Source organism: Spea bombifrons, chromosome 13 (genome assembly GCF_027358695.1).
Source record: "Spea bombifrons isolate aSpeBom1 chromosome 13, aSpeBom1.2.pri, whole genome shotgun sequence".
NCBI lineage: Eukaryota > Metazoa > Chordata > Amphibia > Anura > Pelobatidae > Spea > Spea bombifrons.
This window is the reverse complement of record NC_071099.1, coordinates 24,895,798-24,914,746: the sequence shown is the minus strand read 5'-3', so window position 1 is coordinate 24,914,746 and position 18,949 is coordinate 24,895,798. Positions and strand designations below refer to the sequence as shown.

The following is an 18,949-nucleotide window of genomic DNA, read 5'->3' as shown; positions in this document are numbered from 1 at the left end:
ACGGCATTACCATATAGATGAAACCGCAGGGAACGCGGCGGGGACAGAATATTCTACGCTACTAAAAAACGGGCCAGAGCTGCCGCCTGTCATAGAATATTTTTATAATAAATATATATTTGTAGGATTTAAATCCTCGCTTGGCCTTTTGTTTTGTTTTATGCAGCTCGATAGTTTCTGCTCTTGGACATCAGCAATGACTGCCGGGAAAAAGAAAATCGCATAACTTGTGAACTGATCTCGCAGTACGGCGTGTGATGTCATTTGTGTGATGTCATTAGAGATTTTCACCTGTTTGCAAATAAGTGCACCGTGTTTAGTGCTAGAAGTGGCTTCCTTCTTTGGAAAATGGGCCGCCGCTTTCTATTGATGGCCTTCCTTCTAACGTGTGGCCATTCTCGTCTCTCTCACTGTTTTTCCTCCCCTGTTCATGCTACTTTGTTTGTCAGTCCTTGTCTCTTTCACGCTCTCCTTTTTGTTCTCTCTCCTCGTGACTCGTGGAGCTCTATCTTGTGTCTCCGTCTCCCGTTCTGTATCGCAGAGATTTCCGGTTCTCTCTCCGGATTTTGACGGCACGTTTCTCTCTCTCTCATCCAGCGAAACCAAACTCATTATTTGTGTTCCTTCTCTTTCTGTTTCTCTGTTTTCCATTCCCGGTCTCTGCCTTTTTTGATACCATTATGTTTGCTTGCTGTAGTTATTATGTCTCGTTCCACACTCCTCTTTCTTGTACTCAGTTGACTTCCTCCTGCTCTGCATCTCTCTCCTCTCCCATCCCTCTGTCTCTTTGCGTCTCTTTTCTCTTGTCCTATGTCTTTCCCTCTCTCCTTTCCCTGCCCCGTCTCTTCCCTCTCTCCTATCCCTGCCCCGTCTCTTCCTTCTCTCCTTTCCCTGGCCCATTTGTTTCCTTCTCTCCTTTCCGTGTCCCATCTTTATGATTCTCCATTTCATCTTTCTCCTGTGCCCCTGTAGCTCCCGCTTTGTGACCATGTTGCATGTGACCGTGTTGCGTGTGGCTTTGTGGCCGTGTTGCGTGTGGCTTTGTGGCCGTGTTGCGTGTGGTAGCGCGCAACATCTTTCATGCCGTGTGACCGTGTTGGCTTGTGGCCATGTTGCGTGTGACCGCGTGGCCGTGTTGCGTTTGGCCGCATTGCTTTGTGACCGTGTTGCGTGTGGCCGTGTTGCGTGTGCTCCTCTGTCCTGAGCACACGTGCAGCGAGCGCGCTCTCCACCCCAGGGAGCCGAGGATTAAATATGTAATGCAGTCTCTTAATTATAAGATAAATGGGATCCCCGACGCTGTAATGAATGACATGTTACTTAATATATCATTCATGGTGTGTCATTCCTCCAATAATCTAGTCTCTGGTTATTAACTCATTAACTGCTGGCTTGGGGAGACCACATCTCCTAAAAATCACCGCCCAGCTAACCATAATCACAATCTCTTATTCCCAACAGTTAGGGAAAGCAATAACCACCTCCTCTGACGGAATCCACGATCCAACTACTCATCAAAGAGATGGTCCTAGCTGGACCATCCATGGAAGCCTCTCCTGCAAACCCCTGACTTTGCTCTCCCTACTATCCACCATCTGTATGTCACCTGGACGCGCGCTAATATATAAAATATATATAAATTATGGATAAGTTTAAAGGTCTGTGAAGGTTCATAGAGGTTTCTGGGACCCTACAGACGGGTAAATGATATCAGCTTTAACTTATTCTTCTGAACATTGTTCTTCTTATCGTTCTCCTGGATATTGTGAGCCGGGGGTCGCCTGATCCTTTGGTTATCGGTGGTCGGTCGGTGTCCATCGGGGTCACGTCCGGGCTTCGGTTTTCTTGGAAGGACTTCTATCGATGCTCGTAAGATAACTGATTCCTGGCGAGGAATGAAGGAGCCTGATGACTATCGATCAAAAAGGGCTGTGCGAGGAGCGGAATCTCAGAACCTAAATGAAGTCCGGCGACGGAAGGATCGCTCGATGAGTCTCTGTATTCAGGGAGGAGCGCGGGGAGCAGCCGGCGCATTCATTATGCATGGAAGACGGTTTGCTGCATGCGGGGGTTGAGAGAGTTTTACTACATCAGAGGTAGAAAAAAATCGCTATCCAGGGTCCTGAAACAGTCGGTTAAAGACGCGGAATTCACCGATGTGACCGAGTGTCCTGACTCACCCCGCAGTGCCAGGCCGGTCTATGGAGCGTCTTTGGTGTCATATAAGTGGCTCTTTATTATTGGCTAACCTTGGGGAGCAGAAACATAGGATCTGCTGGCAGATCGGCCCCATCCGGCCCCCGTCTGATCTGCCCCTGTTCCTGCTGTAAAGACTCAAACCGTAATCGTTGGTCTCGCCTTAGATTCAGGAGCCGTATGTCTATCCCACCCATGTTTAATACCCCCACTGTATTACCCTCTACCACTTCCACTGGGAGGCTGTTCCATTTAGCTACCATCTTTTCTGCTCTGTGATGTGATCTCTGACAGATCTGGGATGGTTCTACCAGATCTCTATCTTACTTACTATATAACTTGCGTCCACCCATGGCAAATTACTTATAAACTATATATATACCCGTGTGGGTTATGATGTCACAATGTAACATTATCTGTTTTCCTATCCTGCTTTTTGATTTTTTTCCTTTTTAAAGTTAAGCTTAATTGTTTACTCTTGAGTTTTTGATTTGTTCTTTTGCCCCTTTTCCTGCTCTTTATTTTCTTTCTCCTGTTTATCCACATCTTTACTCTCTCCTCTCTCTCCCTCGCCTGCCCTCCTCCTCTTTATCCTTCACCCCCTCCTAGAGCGATTACCCTGAGCTGATTGGATTCGGCCCGGTGAATGGAGAGCTCTCTCTTCTCTGCCGGTTCCTCTTGAGATGGACTCCAGATTGTCTCGTATGAAATCAAATCTCCCCGGCCCAGGGAAATGATTGCGCGATGAATGAGGCTGTAAAATCCATTATTGCTCTGAAGTGTCAGCATGAGCTGATGGAGTGATTTACAGAGCGAATAGGAAGCACCTGATGCCGCGGTGCAGACACCTCCAGGGTTATATTACCTGCGCCGGGGCTTCTATAGAACCTTCCGGTGCTCCTTTTACAGATGTCTACAGTCAAAATAAATTGTAAAGGGATACAAAATACATCTACGGGGCTCATTCATTCGCATATTTCCCAGCACTGGCTCGTACCCGCGCGTCTATCCCAGTAACATGGCCTGCGCATGGCTGTATTGATAAATGACCCCCGAGTGGTATAAAAAAATACCCCCCCCATGTTTATTTTGTCCCCAGGGCTAATGTCCTTTCTCAGGAAAACGTCTTGGAATTACGTTTGGTAGCGAGGTTATCAGATCCATTTGTCTTTCATGTTTTGAGGCCGTGTGGATCGTACGTTCTGTTAGTGTTCGCGTAACTTGATGTTTTGTATCTCTGATTTTAATTCCGGACTTAAGTTTTTCTTACTGTTTTTGCCTCTGGCTACCTCATTGGGGAAGCAATTCCCCGCACCTACTACTTGTTTATATAGAAACATTCTTATTATTAGGTTGAACTTTTTCCTTCCGGTAATTTTAAAGACTCCTTTGGGAGAAATCCTCCCTGCGCTCTCTCAGTAACGCCGCAGCTTGACAGGTAAAGAGAATGGTTGGCCGAGGTGTAAATGGCCACGTTTAGTCCGGTTAGACCCTTTTCGTGACTCATTAAAAGCCTGACATTGAAGCCGTGCGCGGATGGCCTTTCATTCTAATAAATTGTCTGTTTCTCTCTTTCCTGAGCTTGAAATAGCCTAGAATATAATTTCTAACATTCTAGAACGTCACCGCTATTATCGAGATGACGACGCTCTCGGCTTGGATAATGACCGCATCTCTTTGCCTGTTATATATATATATATATATATATATATATATATATATATATATATACCGTGTATATATATACCGTATATATTACATTTGTCTAGGTTCTTTAACTTATTTCCCTGCTTTCCCTTTATGATCCTTTTCTTGCTGGCGGGAGCTGGACGTGCTTTCTGTGTCCCGTATCTGATATTGTACTTCAGGAATAATAGGAAGTAATCGGGAGAATCGTTTAGGTTTTTAGGGACCCTAAAGTCCCATCTTTACTGCAAGTAATAAAGCAAATCGTTACACTAAGGAACTCTATCTGCAACCGCAGGTTTATTTAAAAGGAACGTACAGAGGAGTCACTTTTTTGTGCGTCTTCCGGTAACCCTGTAGGCAGCCGGTTAATCTGCGTGTACAGCGGCCCCCACGGCTGGCAGACCCGCAGTAACAGAACCCATCGACCTTCCGCGTTTCTCTTTGTAGCTGCAGCTTGGGGTCAAAGAAGTGTATCGGATCCGGCGTTATCGGCCTTTTCTATTTAATTGGCTGCAGCCCCGATCCTTTTGTCCGTTATCTGGACGGCCACCTTTTATATCCGGGCGCCGGCATCCGTTTGCTCAGCTGATGCCTCGTGAAGAGTAATTACCAGCCTGAGAGCGGCCCAGGTGTTCACATATCCGGCGCGTTCCCTCGGCCCCCGGACACGGCTTCTGTAACCAAAAGACAAAAAATACATGATGCAGATGAAACGGTAACGTATAAATCACATTGTAACGTTGCCGTATGCCGGTATTACCCGTTTGGCGCGAGGCTCTGACCTGAACGTGTTTGGGAAGCCGAGTAGAGAATGTATTGTCTAAATTTCACGTGTCAGTAGCCCCCCCCCGTTTTTTGGAACTATTATTATATCGGCTAATTGAATGTCCCGTTTCCTGGGCGATCGCGTCCAAATAGTCCTTGTAGACGAGTGTATTTATCCGTGCGATTTCCGAAGCCCTCGTGCATGCGCATGTTACGTGCTTATCGGTGCCCCGCATCGAGTCCGGAAGAGGAAGATAAAGCAATTAAATCACTCCACGCGTCCAAAAAAAGCTAGTTCTGCACTCAAAATATCCGCGGCGCGTCACACAGCCAACAAAGCACTTTGGATCTTGCCGTTGGCCCGGATCCTCTCGGTGCGTCTCACGGGGCGATCGTCTATTATCTAAAATTACAACATATCGCTGGTTTTTATCTAAGATTTTTTTCCACTACGGCCTGATGGAGAATTTGTCTTCTATTAGAGGGGGGGGGGCTTTCCTCCGGTCACAGAACCGGGGCCCCGGGTGCCTTCTAGATGTTTACAGAACATGATATGGGTGTTTAATAAGTTCTGCTATGCCGCAGCGTTAGTTACTGTATAGAGCGTCGGGGGAAATGTGCCAGCTCTGCGTGGTAGGGGTGGTTGTCTTTTACTATATACTCCGTGTTTGGAGTATGCGGAGCGGCGTTTGGTGTATACAGCTGCGTGAGAAACTCCATGTCGCCGGAATGATTTTCACGCCCGATATTCTTCTCGCCTTTCAGAGGAAAACTTCGCCAAAGATCAATATTCTAAAAAAGGAGTGTAAGTGTTTGAAAGCCCTTTAGAGCCGCGCTCATCACATCGGCCTCGTTTCTCTCACCGTAACGTATGTCGTAATATCAGTTGTGTGGCTGTTGACCAGTGCCATACCTCCCAACTGTCTCTCTTTGGTCCCCAAATCCCTGATGTCCCCTCCTTTCCAGGAGCTCATAGTGGGGGCTGGGATGAGGGCGGAATGCTTTACGCGACTGATATTTTTGTGAATGTATTATTATTATTATTCCGTTTCATAATGAATTCATCTTTTCTGCCATTTTCTGAGTTAGTTCCAGTCTCCCCAGACACGAGCTGACCTGTTTAGACGAGGTTGCCCCAGAGGCGAGCTGAAGCGGCACACGGGAGCTTGCGCGGAGTCTGACCGCAGGAATGTCTTGGCTGCGGGAGGGAGTCGCGCAAGTTCCACGACTACCGCAGGTCAGCGGATCCACGCCCGGGGTACTTATTAAATGTGACATGCTCCCTTGCAATGTGCGGAAGTCAGCGTCTTCTCCCCAGGCAGAACATGTCTCAAGATAACGTGATAATGGATAGAGGAACGCTGTGTTTGGAGGGCGAGTTGCGTGACATTCAGGGTGACCCTGGGAACTTGCAGTTGCGTTCTCACGCCGTGGGGTGCGCTCCCCTGAGCCACAAAGTACTTCTAAAACTGCTCACACATGCAACAAATATGATTTCCGCTCGCCACCAACCACAGCGAGGAAATAACGGAATTTATATAATCTCTAGAGAGATCGGTGGATCGTGGAACTCTACAGATCTACAACCAGCAGCCAACCCTTCTGCCAAAAGCGTAGATCCCGGGATGTTTAGAGCTTTGTGAATAATTGGACGTCGGACAACTTGGAATGGAGCATCTGGTCTGGAGCGGAGGGTCGTGTATTGTGGTGGCCAGCGGCCACTTCAGTGACAAACTGAAGTGATTTTTGGAGAGCTCTTTATTCCAGATCACTCTACGGACCCCAGCTTTCCAATGATTTATTTGGGAATTGATATCCAAAGGTGGTAATTGTGAAGACTTTGCCGGATACCGGTCAACTCTTCATAGGGACAGTTTAATGTTCCCGACAGCCCCACCAGAGAAGAATTTACTCTGAGTTACCCTAACCCTCTGTGATGACTTTTTCATTTTTTTTTTTAAGAAAAATCTTCTTGCTTCCTCCATGATGACGGCAGGAGAGGTCCCCGTTGAATGGCGTGTCTGGGCGTAATGGGAGTTGAGTCCTTGGTTCCCGGGGCTATGTATAGCGGTTCCTCGCCCCCCTCGGAAGTACAGCGCATGCAATTACCCAGCAGTGAATGTGGAGCGAGTGCTGGGGGGGGAGCGTGATTGTATGCGAGGCGCTGTAAGTGGCGAGTAGGTGGGACGGCGTTCTGTTGTAAATCGGTTGAAATCCATTTGTTGCGGCAGCTTCTATGGGACTCGCTCTGGATTATAATTTGGTTCCATTTCTGCCGTTGTGTTTATCGAGGCAGCGAAAGGTGTACCCCCCCCAACACCGCCCCGTAGCGCCCCCCTCATGGATGTAAAGTACCGTAATAGTAGTGTTTTGGTGTTCCCTGGATAATGCTTTTCACTTCTCTGTTATCAGCAGTGAGAATACTTAAGAAAATGATAGATTTATTTACGTCTCTGGAAGTTCTAAGTAAATTGCAACAAGATGAAACGTTTCAAACTAACGAGGGCCGGCTCGGCCCGTCTCTCTGATAACAGTATCTACATTATAATATTTCTGTATCACCACCTTATGTAGGCTACTGTTTTAGATGTGACGTTTAACGTGTCCTCTGCTAAAAGCGCCCGGAATCCATTATTTGCGGCCGGTTCGGGGTTAACCATTTGCCGTCAGCTCCAATCGAAACTAAAAAAGATAAAAAGTCGGCGTTCCGAGTAAAAACTAAACCGGCGGCAGGGATTTCGCAATCATCGCTGCGGGTAGACATCGATCACGTTGATTTTCTTGTAGAACCTGGGAAATAAGGTCATCGTAACTGCAGCCGGCGCCGCTGAGGGTTTACCCCGACCGCGAGCTGTACGTTAGGGAAGGGACAGAGAGTCTGGTTTCATTTGACGCCGGGCTGCTCGTGGAAGCCGGCAGCTGGCCGTAACGTATCATTTCTCTCCCGGCGACTTAATCTGCGTGATAAGACCGGAGCTCTTCGCTCCCCGCCGTCCTGCCGCACGCCGTTTGATAGGAAGCTGTGTTGCTTGGATACTGTAACAGTCTAAAGCGGATCGTTCAGAAGGTCAGACATTATCATTTTCTTTCCCGCAGGAGTTAAAAATAGCCAGACGGCGGTCTCCATGTGCATTATGGAAAATGGCGAGCGGTGTTTCACCACCTCCTGCCTCGAGCGCGTCTCCTCTCCAGTAACCCATCAGCTGGTCTGGTGCTTGACGTTCCCATTAAGAATCCGTTTCATAATTTCCGTCCGCTCCTGGTTTCGCCCGCCATGTAGATGAATGTAACGGGCATTTCCCTAAATCCTCTTGGGTTGCACCATGTTGTGAAAGTACAAGAGTCCACCGGCTACACGTCCCGCGATGGATTCTAGGCTGCCCGGCCATAATGTTCTGATGCCCCTCTTCCTATCAAAGTGAAAAGTCCATTCAGAAGACGCGGTTCTTGACCCATCTCGGGTTCCTGCCCTCTGCTATCATCCATCATGATGGTAAACATTTTCTTTTAGGCTTTTCTTGCCTCTTGAAACGCCTGTGCCGTCGCCTTTGGTTTCTCCTTCTTGTACCGAGACTCCTGTGACCCACCGAGCCGGGAGCCCTCATTCCGTCCTCCACCCTCTCCGAGAGGCCACCTTTCAACCTAACGGAGCTCTCCTCCCAACCATCGGCCACAGATTAATATAAAGGCACCGAGAAGCCCCATTTCGTTATTGGCAGCAAAATTAATTCACCGCCGAAAAGAAAAAAGCAAAATTAAAGTTTTTTAAATGAAGAGTCCGTTCAGAACGGAGAAGATACGAGCCGACGGCTGCCGTCTCAGACAAAGGCGCTCTGGTAGAGTCCAGATCCGTATCTCTCTATTTTCAGCTGCCGGAAGGGAAATGTATATTCCGAAATAATTACGCAAATCGGCTGCTTTCAGCATCAACAAAATACCAATAGTCCGACCGCGTGCTGGGGTTTTGAAGCGGCTGATCCGTTCGCCTGGGTATAATCTCTGCCGTCTGCGATAAAATATAACGGACCCTGTTCCAAAAACGTGTAATTTGCTGAATATTGATTGTTTTTAGGGGTTTAACGTCTTCAGTCGGTGTTGGGCGGGGAGGAAGGACTCCGACCTCTCTTTTGTTTGCTTTATGGCAGGCAAATTAAAATGGGAAATGTATTTCCCCGTAGATTCGCGTGGAGGTCTCGGGGACTTGGGGCCTACGAGTTAATTAGCAGGGTTTGGCTGAATCTGGAGCAGCTCATCGGAGCGCCGGCATCTCCAGAAATCATCCTAATCGAGTTTGATGGCTGTGCTAATTACATCAGTCAAGTCTGCAAAAAGTTTGGCCCTTCGTTATTCAGGGAACCGGCATACAATCTGCTTAAAGAGCGCCCTGTAATAAGAATATTGAAAACCAAATGATTGACGCAGCGGCCAGTTATTGACGTGGGGGGGCGGGGATTCCCTACCTGTTACATAATATCTCGCTATCTGGGAATGGATCTAAAATGTTAATTATATAGAACTGATTAGAAGAAAAATTGGGTTTTATACCCATTTTGACCTGTTGCCTGGCATGCAAATTATTCTTGTTAATTTGCATATCAGGCTGCATACATTGGACTTGCTGCGTATGTTTTTTAGTTCTGCGAATAAAATATATGGATTTTTTGCCCTGGTGTAGAGATTTCATTTTAGTTGATTGGAGGAAAACGCTGCATCGGGTAAAGTTCCAGAGTTTAATTTAAATGACGACATAATAATACAGCGTGAACTTTTAAGAGCGGTCGTTTTCCGTGGAGATTTTGTAAGTTACAGGCGAGGGCAAGCGATGCGGGGCCGTGCTGCTGACATTGGATCAAGCCGTTATTGTTCAACAGAAAAGGTCTTGATTGTGATAAGGAGGCGGGCGAAACTGCGTTCGATTTCTTGTTTCCTTAGTTAGAGCGGTCAAAGGGCAAAAAGGAAGAGATAAATGCCATTAAAACAGCAGCTTTACGGAATGGGGGGGCTTCTTGGAGTGGAATCCTAGCATTGGTAAAGTAACGCGAAATGCGCCGGTATAGACTGAAGACCGGGAATTAAACGTGATGAGCGAGAACGTTTTGGAAAGTTTTTTTTAATTCTAAATAATCTGTTATGATGAGAAAAGGCGAGTTAAAATATCCGAAATCCCTGACTTCGCTCTGCATGAAGGGCCGACCCCGGTGCTGTGAGATAATAGCACAGGTTTAATCATGCATGATGCAGGGTTAGCGTGGACCTTTGGGCAGAAGAGACCGGGGTTGTCTTCATAACGCTCACTTCTGGTTGTGAGATGAGACCGTCGCGGTTTAGCGAGGACGTCTCTTTCTTTTGACGGAGCAGGGGAGACCTGGGACTGGGTCGAGCTCCGGGTTGTCACCCCGTTCCCAAGGTTTCGGGAAGTCTATGGGGTTGCGTTAGGAAAACCATACAGATGTGGATGGAATCTTTGTGTGTGTAGTGTGTGATTAACCCTTTCATAGCACGGAACAGTGATCTGCCTATAGGCGTCTTGTAGTATATAAGGAAGGAGCTGATTCCCCAAACCACGCAGTGAACCCCTAAATTCTGCAGCTTCCCGGAGATGAGCAGCCCACGCAGTGTCCACTCCGCTCACGCAAACACCTGGCGTCTCCATGCGTGCCATCTGTGTGAGGAGGTAATGAGAAGAGCAATGGCGCTGGTCCCTTTGGCATCCGGTTTGTTTAACCTCTGCCCTCACAGTGAGTGTTTCGCACGTTACATGGCAGCCTCTACCTGTCGGCGTCTCCGCAATAGAGTCTTTTCCTCCTACTCTAAGCGCCTTTACCCTGACTGTCAGCAGAAGCGACGGCCCCAGCAGGGCTAATAATGTCTTCTGCCCACCTGCCCGTCAGCTTGGCTGCGAGCCGGCAGCGGAGTCAGTCTGTGAGTAATGCAGCTGCGTCCCTGCGCACGCCAGCCGATACGGCAGGTATTCCGGAGAGAATGTTAAACGGTCCGAGTGACAGCTGGAACTCGCATCTCTATTATGCTTTTATCTGCCAACTTTCCCTCTGCGCCCGTAGGAAACAGCGGCTGCTATATAACTAGTTACCATCCTATAATAAATAATAATAATCTGCCCCGTCCCCGCTGTAACGACTCAAACCTTAATCAGTCGTTGGTCTCGTCTTAGATTCAGGAGCCGTATGCCTATCCCATGCGTGTTTAATACCCTCACTGTACTACCCCTCTACCACCTCTGCTGGGAGGCTGTTCCACTTATCTACCAGCTTCTCTGTACCTTACATTACATCTCTCTGCTCAATATGCTTAATAAACATCAGTTGGGTTCTTCTCTTCCAAACACTGAAGTCGAATTGTGTTTAGCGTTAGATGTGGTTTAGAATCCTTGGTATCATCGCTGCCGGCTCGAGTGTCTCGGCATTCAGAAGTCATCGCCGCTGGCTGTCTTTTTTTTTTTTTTTGACAACGTGTGTCATCCCGACTCCGTGACTAAACCAAGGTCTGTCGCAGGACGCGGCGAGAGCGCTCGGCTCTGAGATGTTTATAACGTTAATTACTTCACCGGCCCCCGTTTCTCCCTAATTAAATTCCTTTAATGCGCGAAGCCTAATTGCAGGGAAAGGTCGGCGTAACCTTTGCTTTCCTCGGTGTTGCGTGCTGCTGACGGGGCCGTTTGCCTCCTCGGCGGTCGCTCTCGACAGGGTGTCCCCTGTCTCCCCTTGGAACTTCCTGACCTCGGGGAGAAATAACTCACGAGATATAAACATACGCAGCTGGCAAAATATCACCGCTAGTTAACGGCTGGGAGCTGGGAATGTTACCGGCCGTCTTCATGCTGTGACTTAGGCAAAGACTGAATCGACTCTTCTCTCCCATCGCCGTCCCCGTTATTACCGTATTACCGGCCGCTTTCCTTCCGCGCCGGCAGAAAATTGCATTTCTGTGTAATTAGTTTGTTCAGAAAATAGTTTCTGGCCTGGCTTTCTCGGGAAGTTCTCCTGAAGACCAGATCAGGACCGCATAAGGTTTTGAGTCTTTACAGCAGGAAGAATGGGCCGAAAAGAGGGGCCGACAGGGTCTTCTGTTTCAGAAGGCTGTGGTCAGACCTGCTTTCTGGGGGGGGGGTTGTGACATCATGCTTTTAAAATATGAGATGTGTCGTTATCAGAGAAGTTGTGTTCTGAGAAGGCCACGTTTGACCCTGTTCTGAATGTCTTCTACGTTCCGTTTCAGAGGGGCTGGCCGTCGGAGTGGGTTTTGGTGCCATCGGAAAGACCGCGTCGGCCACGTTTGACAATGCAAGGTAAGAGAACATCGAGAGTCCTGACCCCGGCGTTATGTAAAGGCTTACAACCAAACCAAGAACATCAAAGATCTTATTTGTGATGGGATGGGATCGGCGTACGGCTCCTGAAGACGAGACCAACGACTGATTGAGGTTTGAGTTGTTACAGTAGGAGTGACGGGGGCCGAATTATTATTTGGAAGTGATGCTCTCGTTCTCGCGTGGGAGTCCCTGGGGTTACGGATTTGGGATATGTGTCTGCCAGATGTGGCAGCCGGCGGTCACCGTGCGAGACAGATTATTTTTCTGGTCCATTGTGGCGGTTTATGGAGTTAATGCACAGGACAGGAGTCAGCAATCTGACTTCACAGAGCAATTAAAATGCCGGCGCTCGGCTGCGTGAAATAAAGGACAGGAGACGTGTCAGGGGAGAGGCGCTCGTCTGTCTGGCTTTTATTGAATTTGTTTGAGCCCTCTCTTCCTCGTCTCGCTGTCTCCTGAGCGGTGTAAGGGTGCGTGTGTGCAGGTTGGCGGTGGGGTACGGACACTCTGTTCTGTGACGGGTCTTCCTCTGTGAACAGCTGGCCCCAGATTCAGTTACAGTTCACGGGCTGAATATTGTCAATGAAAATGAAGCTAATCCCTGCGCGTTAACCCCGTACAGGGCGAGCTGCCGGAGCACTGCCGGAAAACCCTTTGAGTGCTTCTCAGAACTTCCCCAAGGGTGAGACGCTGCCTCTCCTAAGTACAGGACCTGTAGCTTAAGGTGCGATTAGAAAGAAATAGAGGTTTATTTACTAAACTGTGAGTTGCAATGCCTTCTCAGTGAGCTTTACCTGGAGGTCCACAATTATGGGTATGGGAAACACTTACTAAAAAGGAATTATTTTTGGGAAAAGACCAGTAATAACACGGAGGCACGCTCGTCGCCGGCAGCGAGGGGTCATTTGTATGCTTTACTAACAGGATTGTGCTGACATGGAATCTGATGGCGGATCGGCCCCCATCTAGTCGGCCCATCTTTCCTGCTGTAAAGACTCAAACCTTAACCAGTCATTGGTCTTGTCTTAGGAGTCATTTGCCTGTCCCATGCATGCTTAATACCCTCACTGTATTATTGCTCTTCATACTTTAGCAGTAGAGGGTAACAGAGTGGGGGCTCCTGTGGCCCCCGGGGTATATAATGGATGCCGGCCGTATCCGTGGGGTTAATGCTGTAACGCGCTCGTTAGCCCGGAGTTTTTCTTGGCATCGCGGACGGATGGAGATTTGTGTATCTCTGCTGCCATCTGCTGCTCCGCTCGGGGAAGTGCAGTATAGATGGCCGGGGGTAGCGCTAGTGATTAACCCTGGAGGTACCTGATCAAATGTGGACACCTTTGTTTTCTACTCTCTGAAATTGGCTTATTTTATGATTAATGGAAGTTTTGGGTTTCCCGAATTATCCTCTTTTTTAATTAAGTACCAGAAGTTTGTGGTCTGTCTGCTGGAGGGGGGGTCCGGGGGCTGGGTATGCGCTGGCCTGGGAGTCAGAGAAGCGATACCTGGTGGGGTGTGTGAAGGACTGGGGTCTATGAGATACCAGGGGGGGTTAAATCAGGAATACCCAGCAGGTTGTTTCCCAGCCATTGGGGGCACAGCTGATAAAGGTTCTACCCCTTGGGGTGGCAGAGGTAGTGTAACGCGTAGTTAGATATCAGCTGGAAACTGCATGTTAAGTAGAACAGGGTGAACAGAAAATGGATGGAATATTACTTCCCTCCCCAGCGGAACAATTACAGGAAAATAACAGGCTCCCCGGTCGGAATTTGTGCCGACGTACACGTCACAAGCATTACGATGGTCTCTCTGGTTCAATAAGACTAAGACATTCTATTGTTTACCATAAGACAGTAAGATAAGGATTTAAATGAATTAACAGAGAAAATACACACCTTCAGCCCTAAAAATACGCCCTATTATGAGAAGACTCATTGTTTTGAAACAGAATCTGTAAATATTTATAAAAGTTATTAAAGAAGCGGGAGTTCCCCTTTAATCCTACGCTCTGCGGACATTCGCCCGACCTGTCTGCGAGGCGCTGCCGGCTGAGTCTTATGCCGCAGACTCGCGAGGAGACCCCTTTCTGCCCATTTGACCCCAACCCTTTTATTTGGTGGCATACGAGAATGTTTCTGTTGTGCCCCCGTGAGCCCGGCAGCTGTCTCGTTGGCGTAGGCAGTCTATACAGAGCGCGCTCTCCCGGGATGTTCCGCGAACCCACAGCGTGCTCTTTGGGAGAAACGTCTGACACTGGAACCCTCTGTTCTGCTTCGTAAGAAAGGCTCCTTTGTGGCAACAAGGCTTTAAATCCAGTCACCCGAGGCAGCCTGTGCCAAACCGGGGGGGCAGAAATCCGGCTACCAGTGCATTCTTGTACCCTTCAGTAATGGGAAAGGGATGTGAATAAATAACCCCGATCTGCTGAAAGTGTCTGGAAATTCCATCTAATAATGACTTGGAATCTTTGAAGCAAGCTCAGCCATTATGGTTGGACTACAACTCCCATCAGTGCCAGGGAGGACGTGCGTGGGGGGGGGCAATAGCTTCTGCCCGGTCACAATGTCTCCAATGGAAAAGCTCTAATTGTTCCATAGAACAAATCACTTATAATATATACAAAAATAATCTAATAATAATCTTATCCCTAACGGGAGATCCCTAGGAGACCCCTTTGTCTTGGCTATTTTTGGGGGTCCGTATGATCAGTATCGCTGTTAGAGCTGTCACGTAGTATGTAGAACGCATTGCTTTTGTGTGCCCCAGACCCTGATACTGGTCACCTATGGGGGTGGTATGGGGGGGCAGCGATTGGAATCAGAACGTTGAGGATTGAACGTTCAGCGGCCGTTTCCAATGACGTGCGCCAGCGCTTCTGCTCGCCCCTGCCACATTCTGTAAGAAAGGAATTCATTGGCTGCGAGTCCACACGGAAAATCTTATGGGGTGCGACAGCTGGTGATTCCCCCCCACGGGGGCTCAGCTGGAGACACGGAGCGCGATGAGGTCCGGATTGGAAGCAGACGGGCAGCGCGAGACCCCGGCATGAATAGACATCATTGTGAGGCACACACTGTGTGTCTGTCCCTCGCTCCGCGGGCCAGACGGTTATACGACACGCGCAGCGGCGGGCACAGCTCTGAGAAGGGACACGCGAGACAACGTGGCCGTCTGTCCTAGAATACTTAAACCAAACCAAAAATATCTGTCGGAGAGACCGCCGGGTATCAATACGCCAGAGACAGATATCACAGAAAAAAGTTTCCTATATGAGGAAGCCGAAGCGCTATTTAGCAAATCTGTGCCGTAGAAATGTTTTAAAGCGTCAGCTTAATTGCTTGTTCGTTAACACCTCGTCCTCCGACAATACCGATTGCAGACGTTATAATCCTAACCGCTTGCCCTGTAAACAGGCCCGGGGCTTCCTGCGGCAGGAGGTGGCACTCGGGGAAGACGGTCAGAGCCGGTGCACGCTGTGTTAGTTCAGGTGATAGGGTGGAGCGGGGCTCATGGAGAGAGGTTGCCAAGCGGAACTCGAGTGTTATTTCAGATGTTAGAGAAAAGAAAGAATACTTGGATTCCTTCTCCGTCTGGATCCTGGAAGGAATAACGGGCTCATTGTGAAAGGAGCCAGCAGTTAGAGGTCCGCGGGGTGGAGATAGGCTCAGCTGCACTTAGTGTGTTTAGGGTAACAGAACTATACCATTAACCCTTTTGACGCCAACAAATTGAAGGGAATCCGTACATAGAAGTTCACTACGCGCTACAAAAAGGTTTTTACGTTCGTGGAGTGAGATTCCATATAAGAATAAGACGTCGCTCCGCGCCGCACCGGATAACAGACGTGCTTCACATACCTGACACTTTGCCCCGTTAACCTACAGAGCGGCGAACGCATTGTTATGACAGCACACGGCATGCACACGGAGTTTCATTAAATGGATATATATATACCTCGCGCTCGGACGGAATCCCCGGGTAACCTGATACAAGAAATCGTTAAAAGGGGCAGCAAGACGAAAATAAATGATCCCTAAAACTAAAACTTATAACGCGCTTGGACAGAACAGAGCTTGTGTTTAAAGTATATTTTTTAATGTGGGTTTTCTATACAAATGGCTCTTGGTTTAGGGGTTTGGAGTAACGTTTGGAACCCCGACTGTCTGGAGCCAAAGAGGGCCACTTTATCAATAGATCATGTGAATAATCTTGGTAAAGTTGTTAGGATGTAAGGCCCTAAAACAATGTATTTTACGTCACTTTTACAACTATGTGGCTTTTAGGGCTGTAGAACCCTGTGACAGATCCATTCGCAGCAAACGCTCTGAGGGACACGGGGGATGCGCTTAGATCATAACATGTTGTTTTCCCGTGTAAATAATCTTCATAAATATCGTTTGGCTCTGAAATCCATTTCTTTTTGCTGCGCAGGAATTTGGCAATTGGAATAGGGATCCAGAATTTCCCAGAAGGCCTTGCAGTGAGCCTGCCATTGCGCGGAGCCGGCATTTCCACATGGAAGGCGTTCTGGTGAGTAACCATTACTGGCCGAGCTGATGGGGGGCAGGCGGACGAGAAGACAATCTGGGGGTAAAACACAAGAGGCTTCCATCGATGTTTCATTAAGAACACGGATGAGAAGCTTTCAGATTCACTCAATGACATCAAATGCCATCAGATTCACTCAATGACATCATTACCCGCTCAACGGCTTCATAAAAGCTGCGTATGTTAACCAGCTTTCTACAGAAGTTTGTGGGGCGGAATGCGGAATCAGTTTTAGAATATGAGCAAATACGAGACAGGTATTATACATGGATTTGCAGGTAGCCTCTTGTCTCGTATCTGCTCATGTTCTAAAACTGGCTACACCATGTCATCTGCGTGCTGGCAACAGGACAAGGTACCCTGCAACATAAGTAAGATACACACGATATATATTAACCCAGCTCAGATTTGCTGAAAGTGCCTCTAGAAACACTTCTTACGGTCTTTTTATCGCCCCTGTCAGGTACGGCCAGTTGAGCGGGATGGTGGAACCCATCGCTGGAGTATTAGGAGCTTTTGCAATTTCTCTGGCAGAGCCGCTGCTGCCCTACGCTTTGGCGTTTGCAGCTGGAGCCATGATATACGTTGTGATAGACGATATTATTCCCGAAGCACAGACCAGGTAAGAAAGAACGGAGGCATTTAGGTGCATTCGATGACAAACTGATACACAACTGGTGCCCGCAATATATAAAACCCTCAGAACTATGACCAGACTCGAGGTGATTTATCTCCCTCGTGGCTGAATCCCTTTTCTCCTAGAACCTGTTTGCTTTCTCCATTGCTGTTCCTAGGAGATTCCTTTGGAGGAAACCTTTGGTTTCACCCCCCCCCCTGCTAATAAGGATAGTGCACTATGACTGGTTTTCTGATTATAAAGATCTATACACACAGAATATGGAGAGCTGCGCCGTCCTGGACCCCCCTGCAGGTCCTGCAAAAACCTTATTTCTGATAATAAAAGAAGGAAGGAACCAAAAAAAAAAACCTATCCTACACAACATGTAAACTGCAGAGTAACAAGACGTGTTCAGAAACTCAGACAACAGAGAATGAAATCTATAACTTTCCCCCCCTTTTGGCTTCACGGAATCTTTATACAATGATCTAAATTTAATATTTTTCTTCTCCCTTTAGCGGCAACGGAAAGCTGGCTTCCTGGACTTGCATAGTGGGCTTTATAGTAATGATGTCTTTGGATGTTGGGCTGAGCTAACCGATCTCTACCGGGAACCCGAGACGTGATCCAAAAAGCGCTGGGCGCTTGGGGGTCCAAGAAGAAGAAAGTGTTTACAGTTCTTTGATTTTATTATTTGATTTTTTTTAAATTAATTACCGAGCAGTAGTGTATTTATAGCGGGACGTACTTTATGGCGGAATCAGAGACAATTAAAAGGGGGCTGGTATGTCCAGAAATGAGGGTGGGTTTATAGGATCTGCCTCACGATAGGTGATGCATCTTACCGTGTGATTGGTGAGATTGGATGATTTGCGCTCCCATTGGCACAGTCGTGTTCCAAAATGGAGCTTTGTGTTTCCGGTTCCTAGAGGGGGAGAGCTGTGTTTATAAAGGGGGAGAGCTGTGTTTGTAAAGTGGGTTTTGGACAGGGTTTGGCAGAATCGAGATGTACTCCTGTACCGAATGTATGAACGAATATAACGTAAAGGAGCACAAACGGTCAGAAGTAAAATGTACGGAGCGCCCCGGCTCCTTGGCTTCGGACAGTGAGGGAGCTAGCGATGGATCGAGTCGTTATGTATCATCTGAAAGTAATTCTAAATAAACTGGGGTGACGTTTTGGAATAGTTTTCTTCTTTGATGAGATTTTTTTAGTAATTTAAGGTTTTTCAGCTTACCTGAAAACCAACAACGCCTGCCTTTTAAGTTTAGCGAAAACATTTAAAGACTCTTGGTTTTCCTTAAAGGAAGTTCTGTTTTGTTAGTTTGGCGTTCCAGGGCTAGCTGCCGGCTGCCGGCAGATGCGAGTGGTGGTGCGTGTGGTGGGGGTTTCGTTGCCATTTTTCTGCTGTGTACCAGTATTTGGACTAAATATGCGCTAAAGCAGGAGACAACATGCAAGAAACAGACGGCTTCCCTCTTAAAAACCGTTATAGGTGACGTTGATGGTTTACTCTCAAAACAAAACGGCTTCCCAGTTATCGTCAGTTAGGCTACCCCTGCGTTAAATGAATACAAATCAAATGCCAAAAAATATATTTTTCAGGCCCATAAGGTCCACAGGGTGAGGGGACGCGGAGGTGACATGGAGGTGACCTTGCCCCAGGTGCCAAGAGCCCTTCACTTGAGTTCTAAAAGTATCCAAAATCCTCCTAAAGCCACCATAATCACCATTCCATCTCTCTGAATGAATGCATTAAATGCTTTAAATACAAGTAAATGTTTTAATCAGTTAAATATTATCA

At 47.8% G+C, this 18,949-nt stretch overlaps 1 protein-coding gene across 1 annotated transcript in view; it reads left to right on the top strand.

Moving 5' to 3' along the window:
• SLC39A11 (solute carrier family 39 member 11) overlaps nt 1-17,811 on the top strand; it is a 72,783-nt gene extending 54,972 nt beyond the window's left edge. The window contains exons 7-10 of the mRNA XM_053453062.1: nt 11,887-11,956; nt 16,409-16,507; nt 16,989-17,147; nt 17,663-17,811. Of these exons, the coding sequence (XP_053309037.1) occupies nt 11,887-11,956; nt 16,409-16,507; nt 16,989-17,147; nt 17,663-17,741 (407 nt within the window). The 3' untranslated portion in view covers nt 17,742-17,811. The remainder of the gene's footprint in view (nt 1-11,886; nt 11,957-16,408; nt 16,508-16,988; nt 17,148-17,662) is intronic.
• Nucleotides 17,812-18,949: the final 1,138 nt, after the last annotated feature.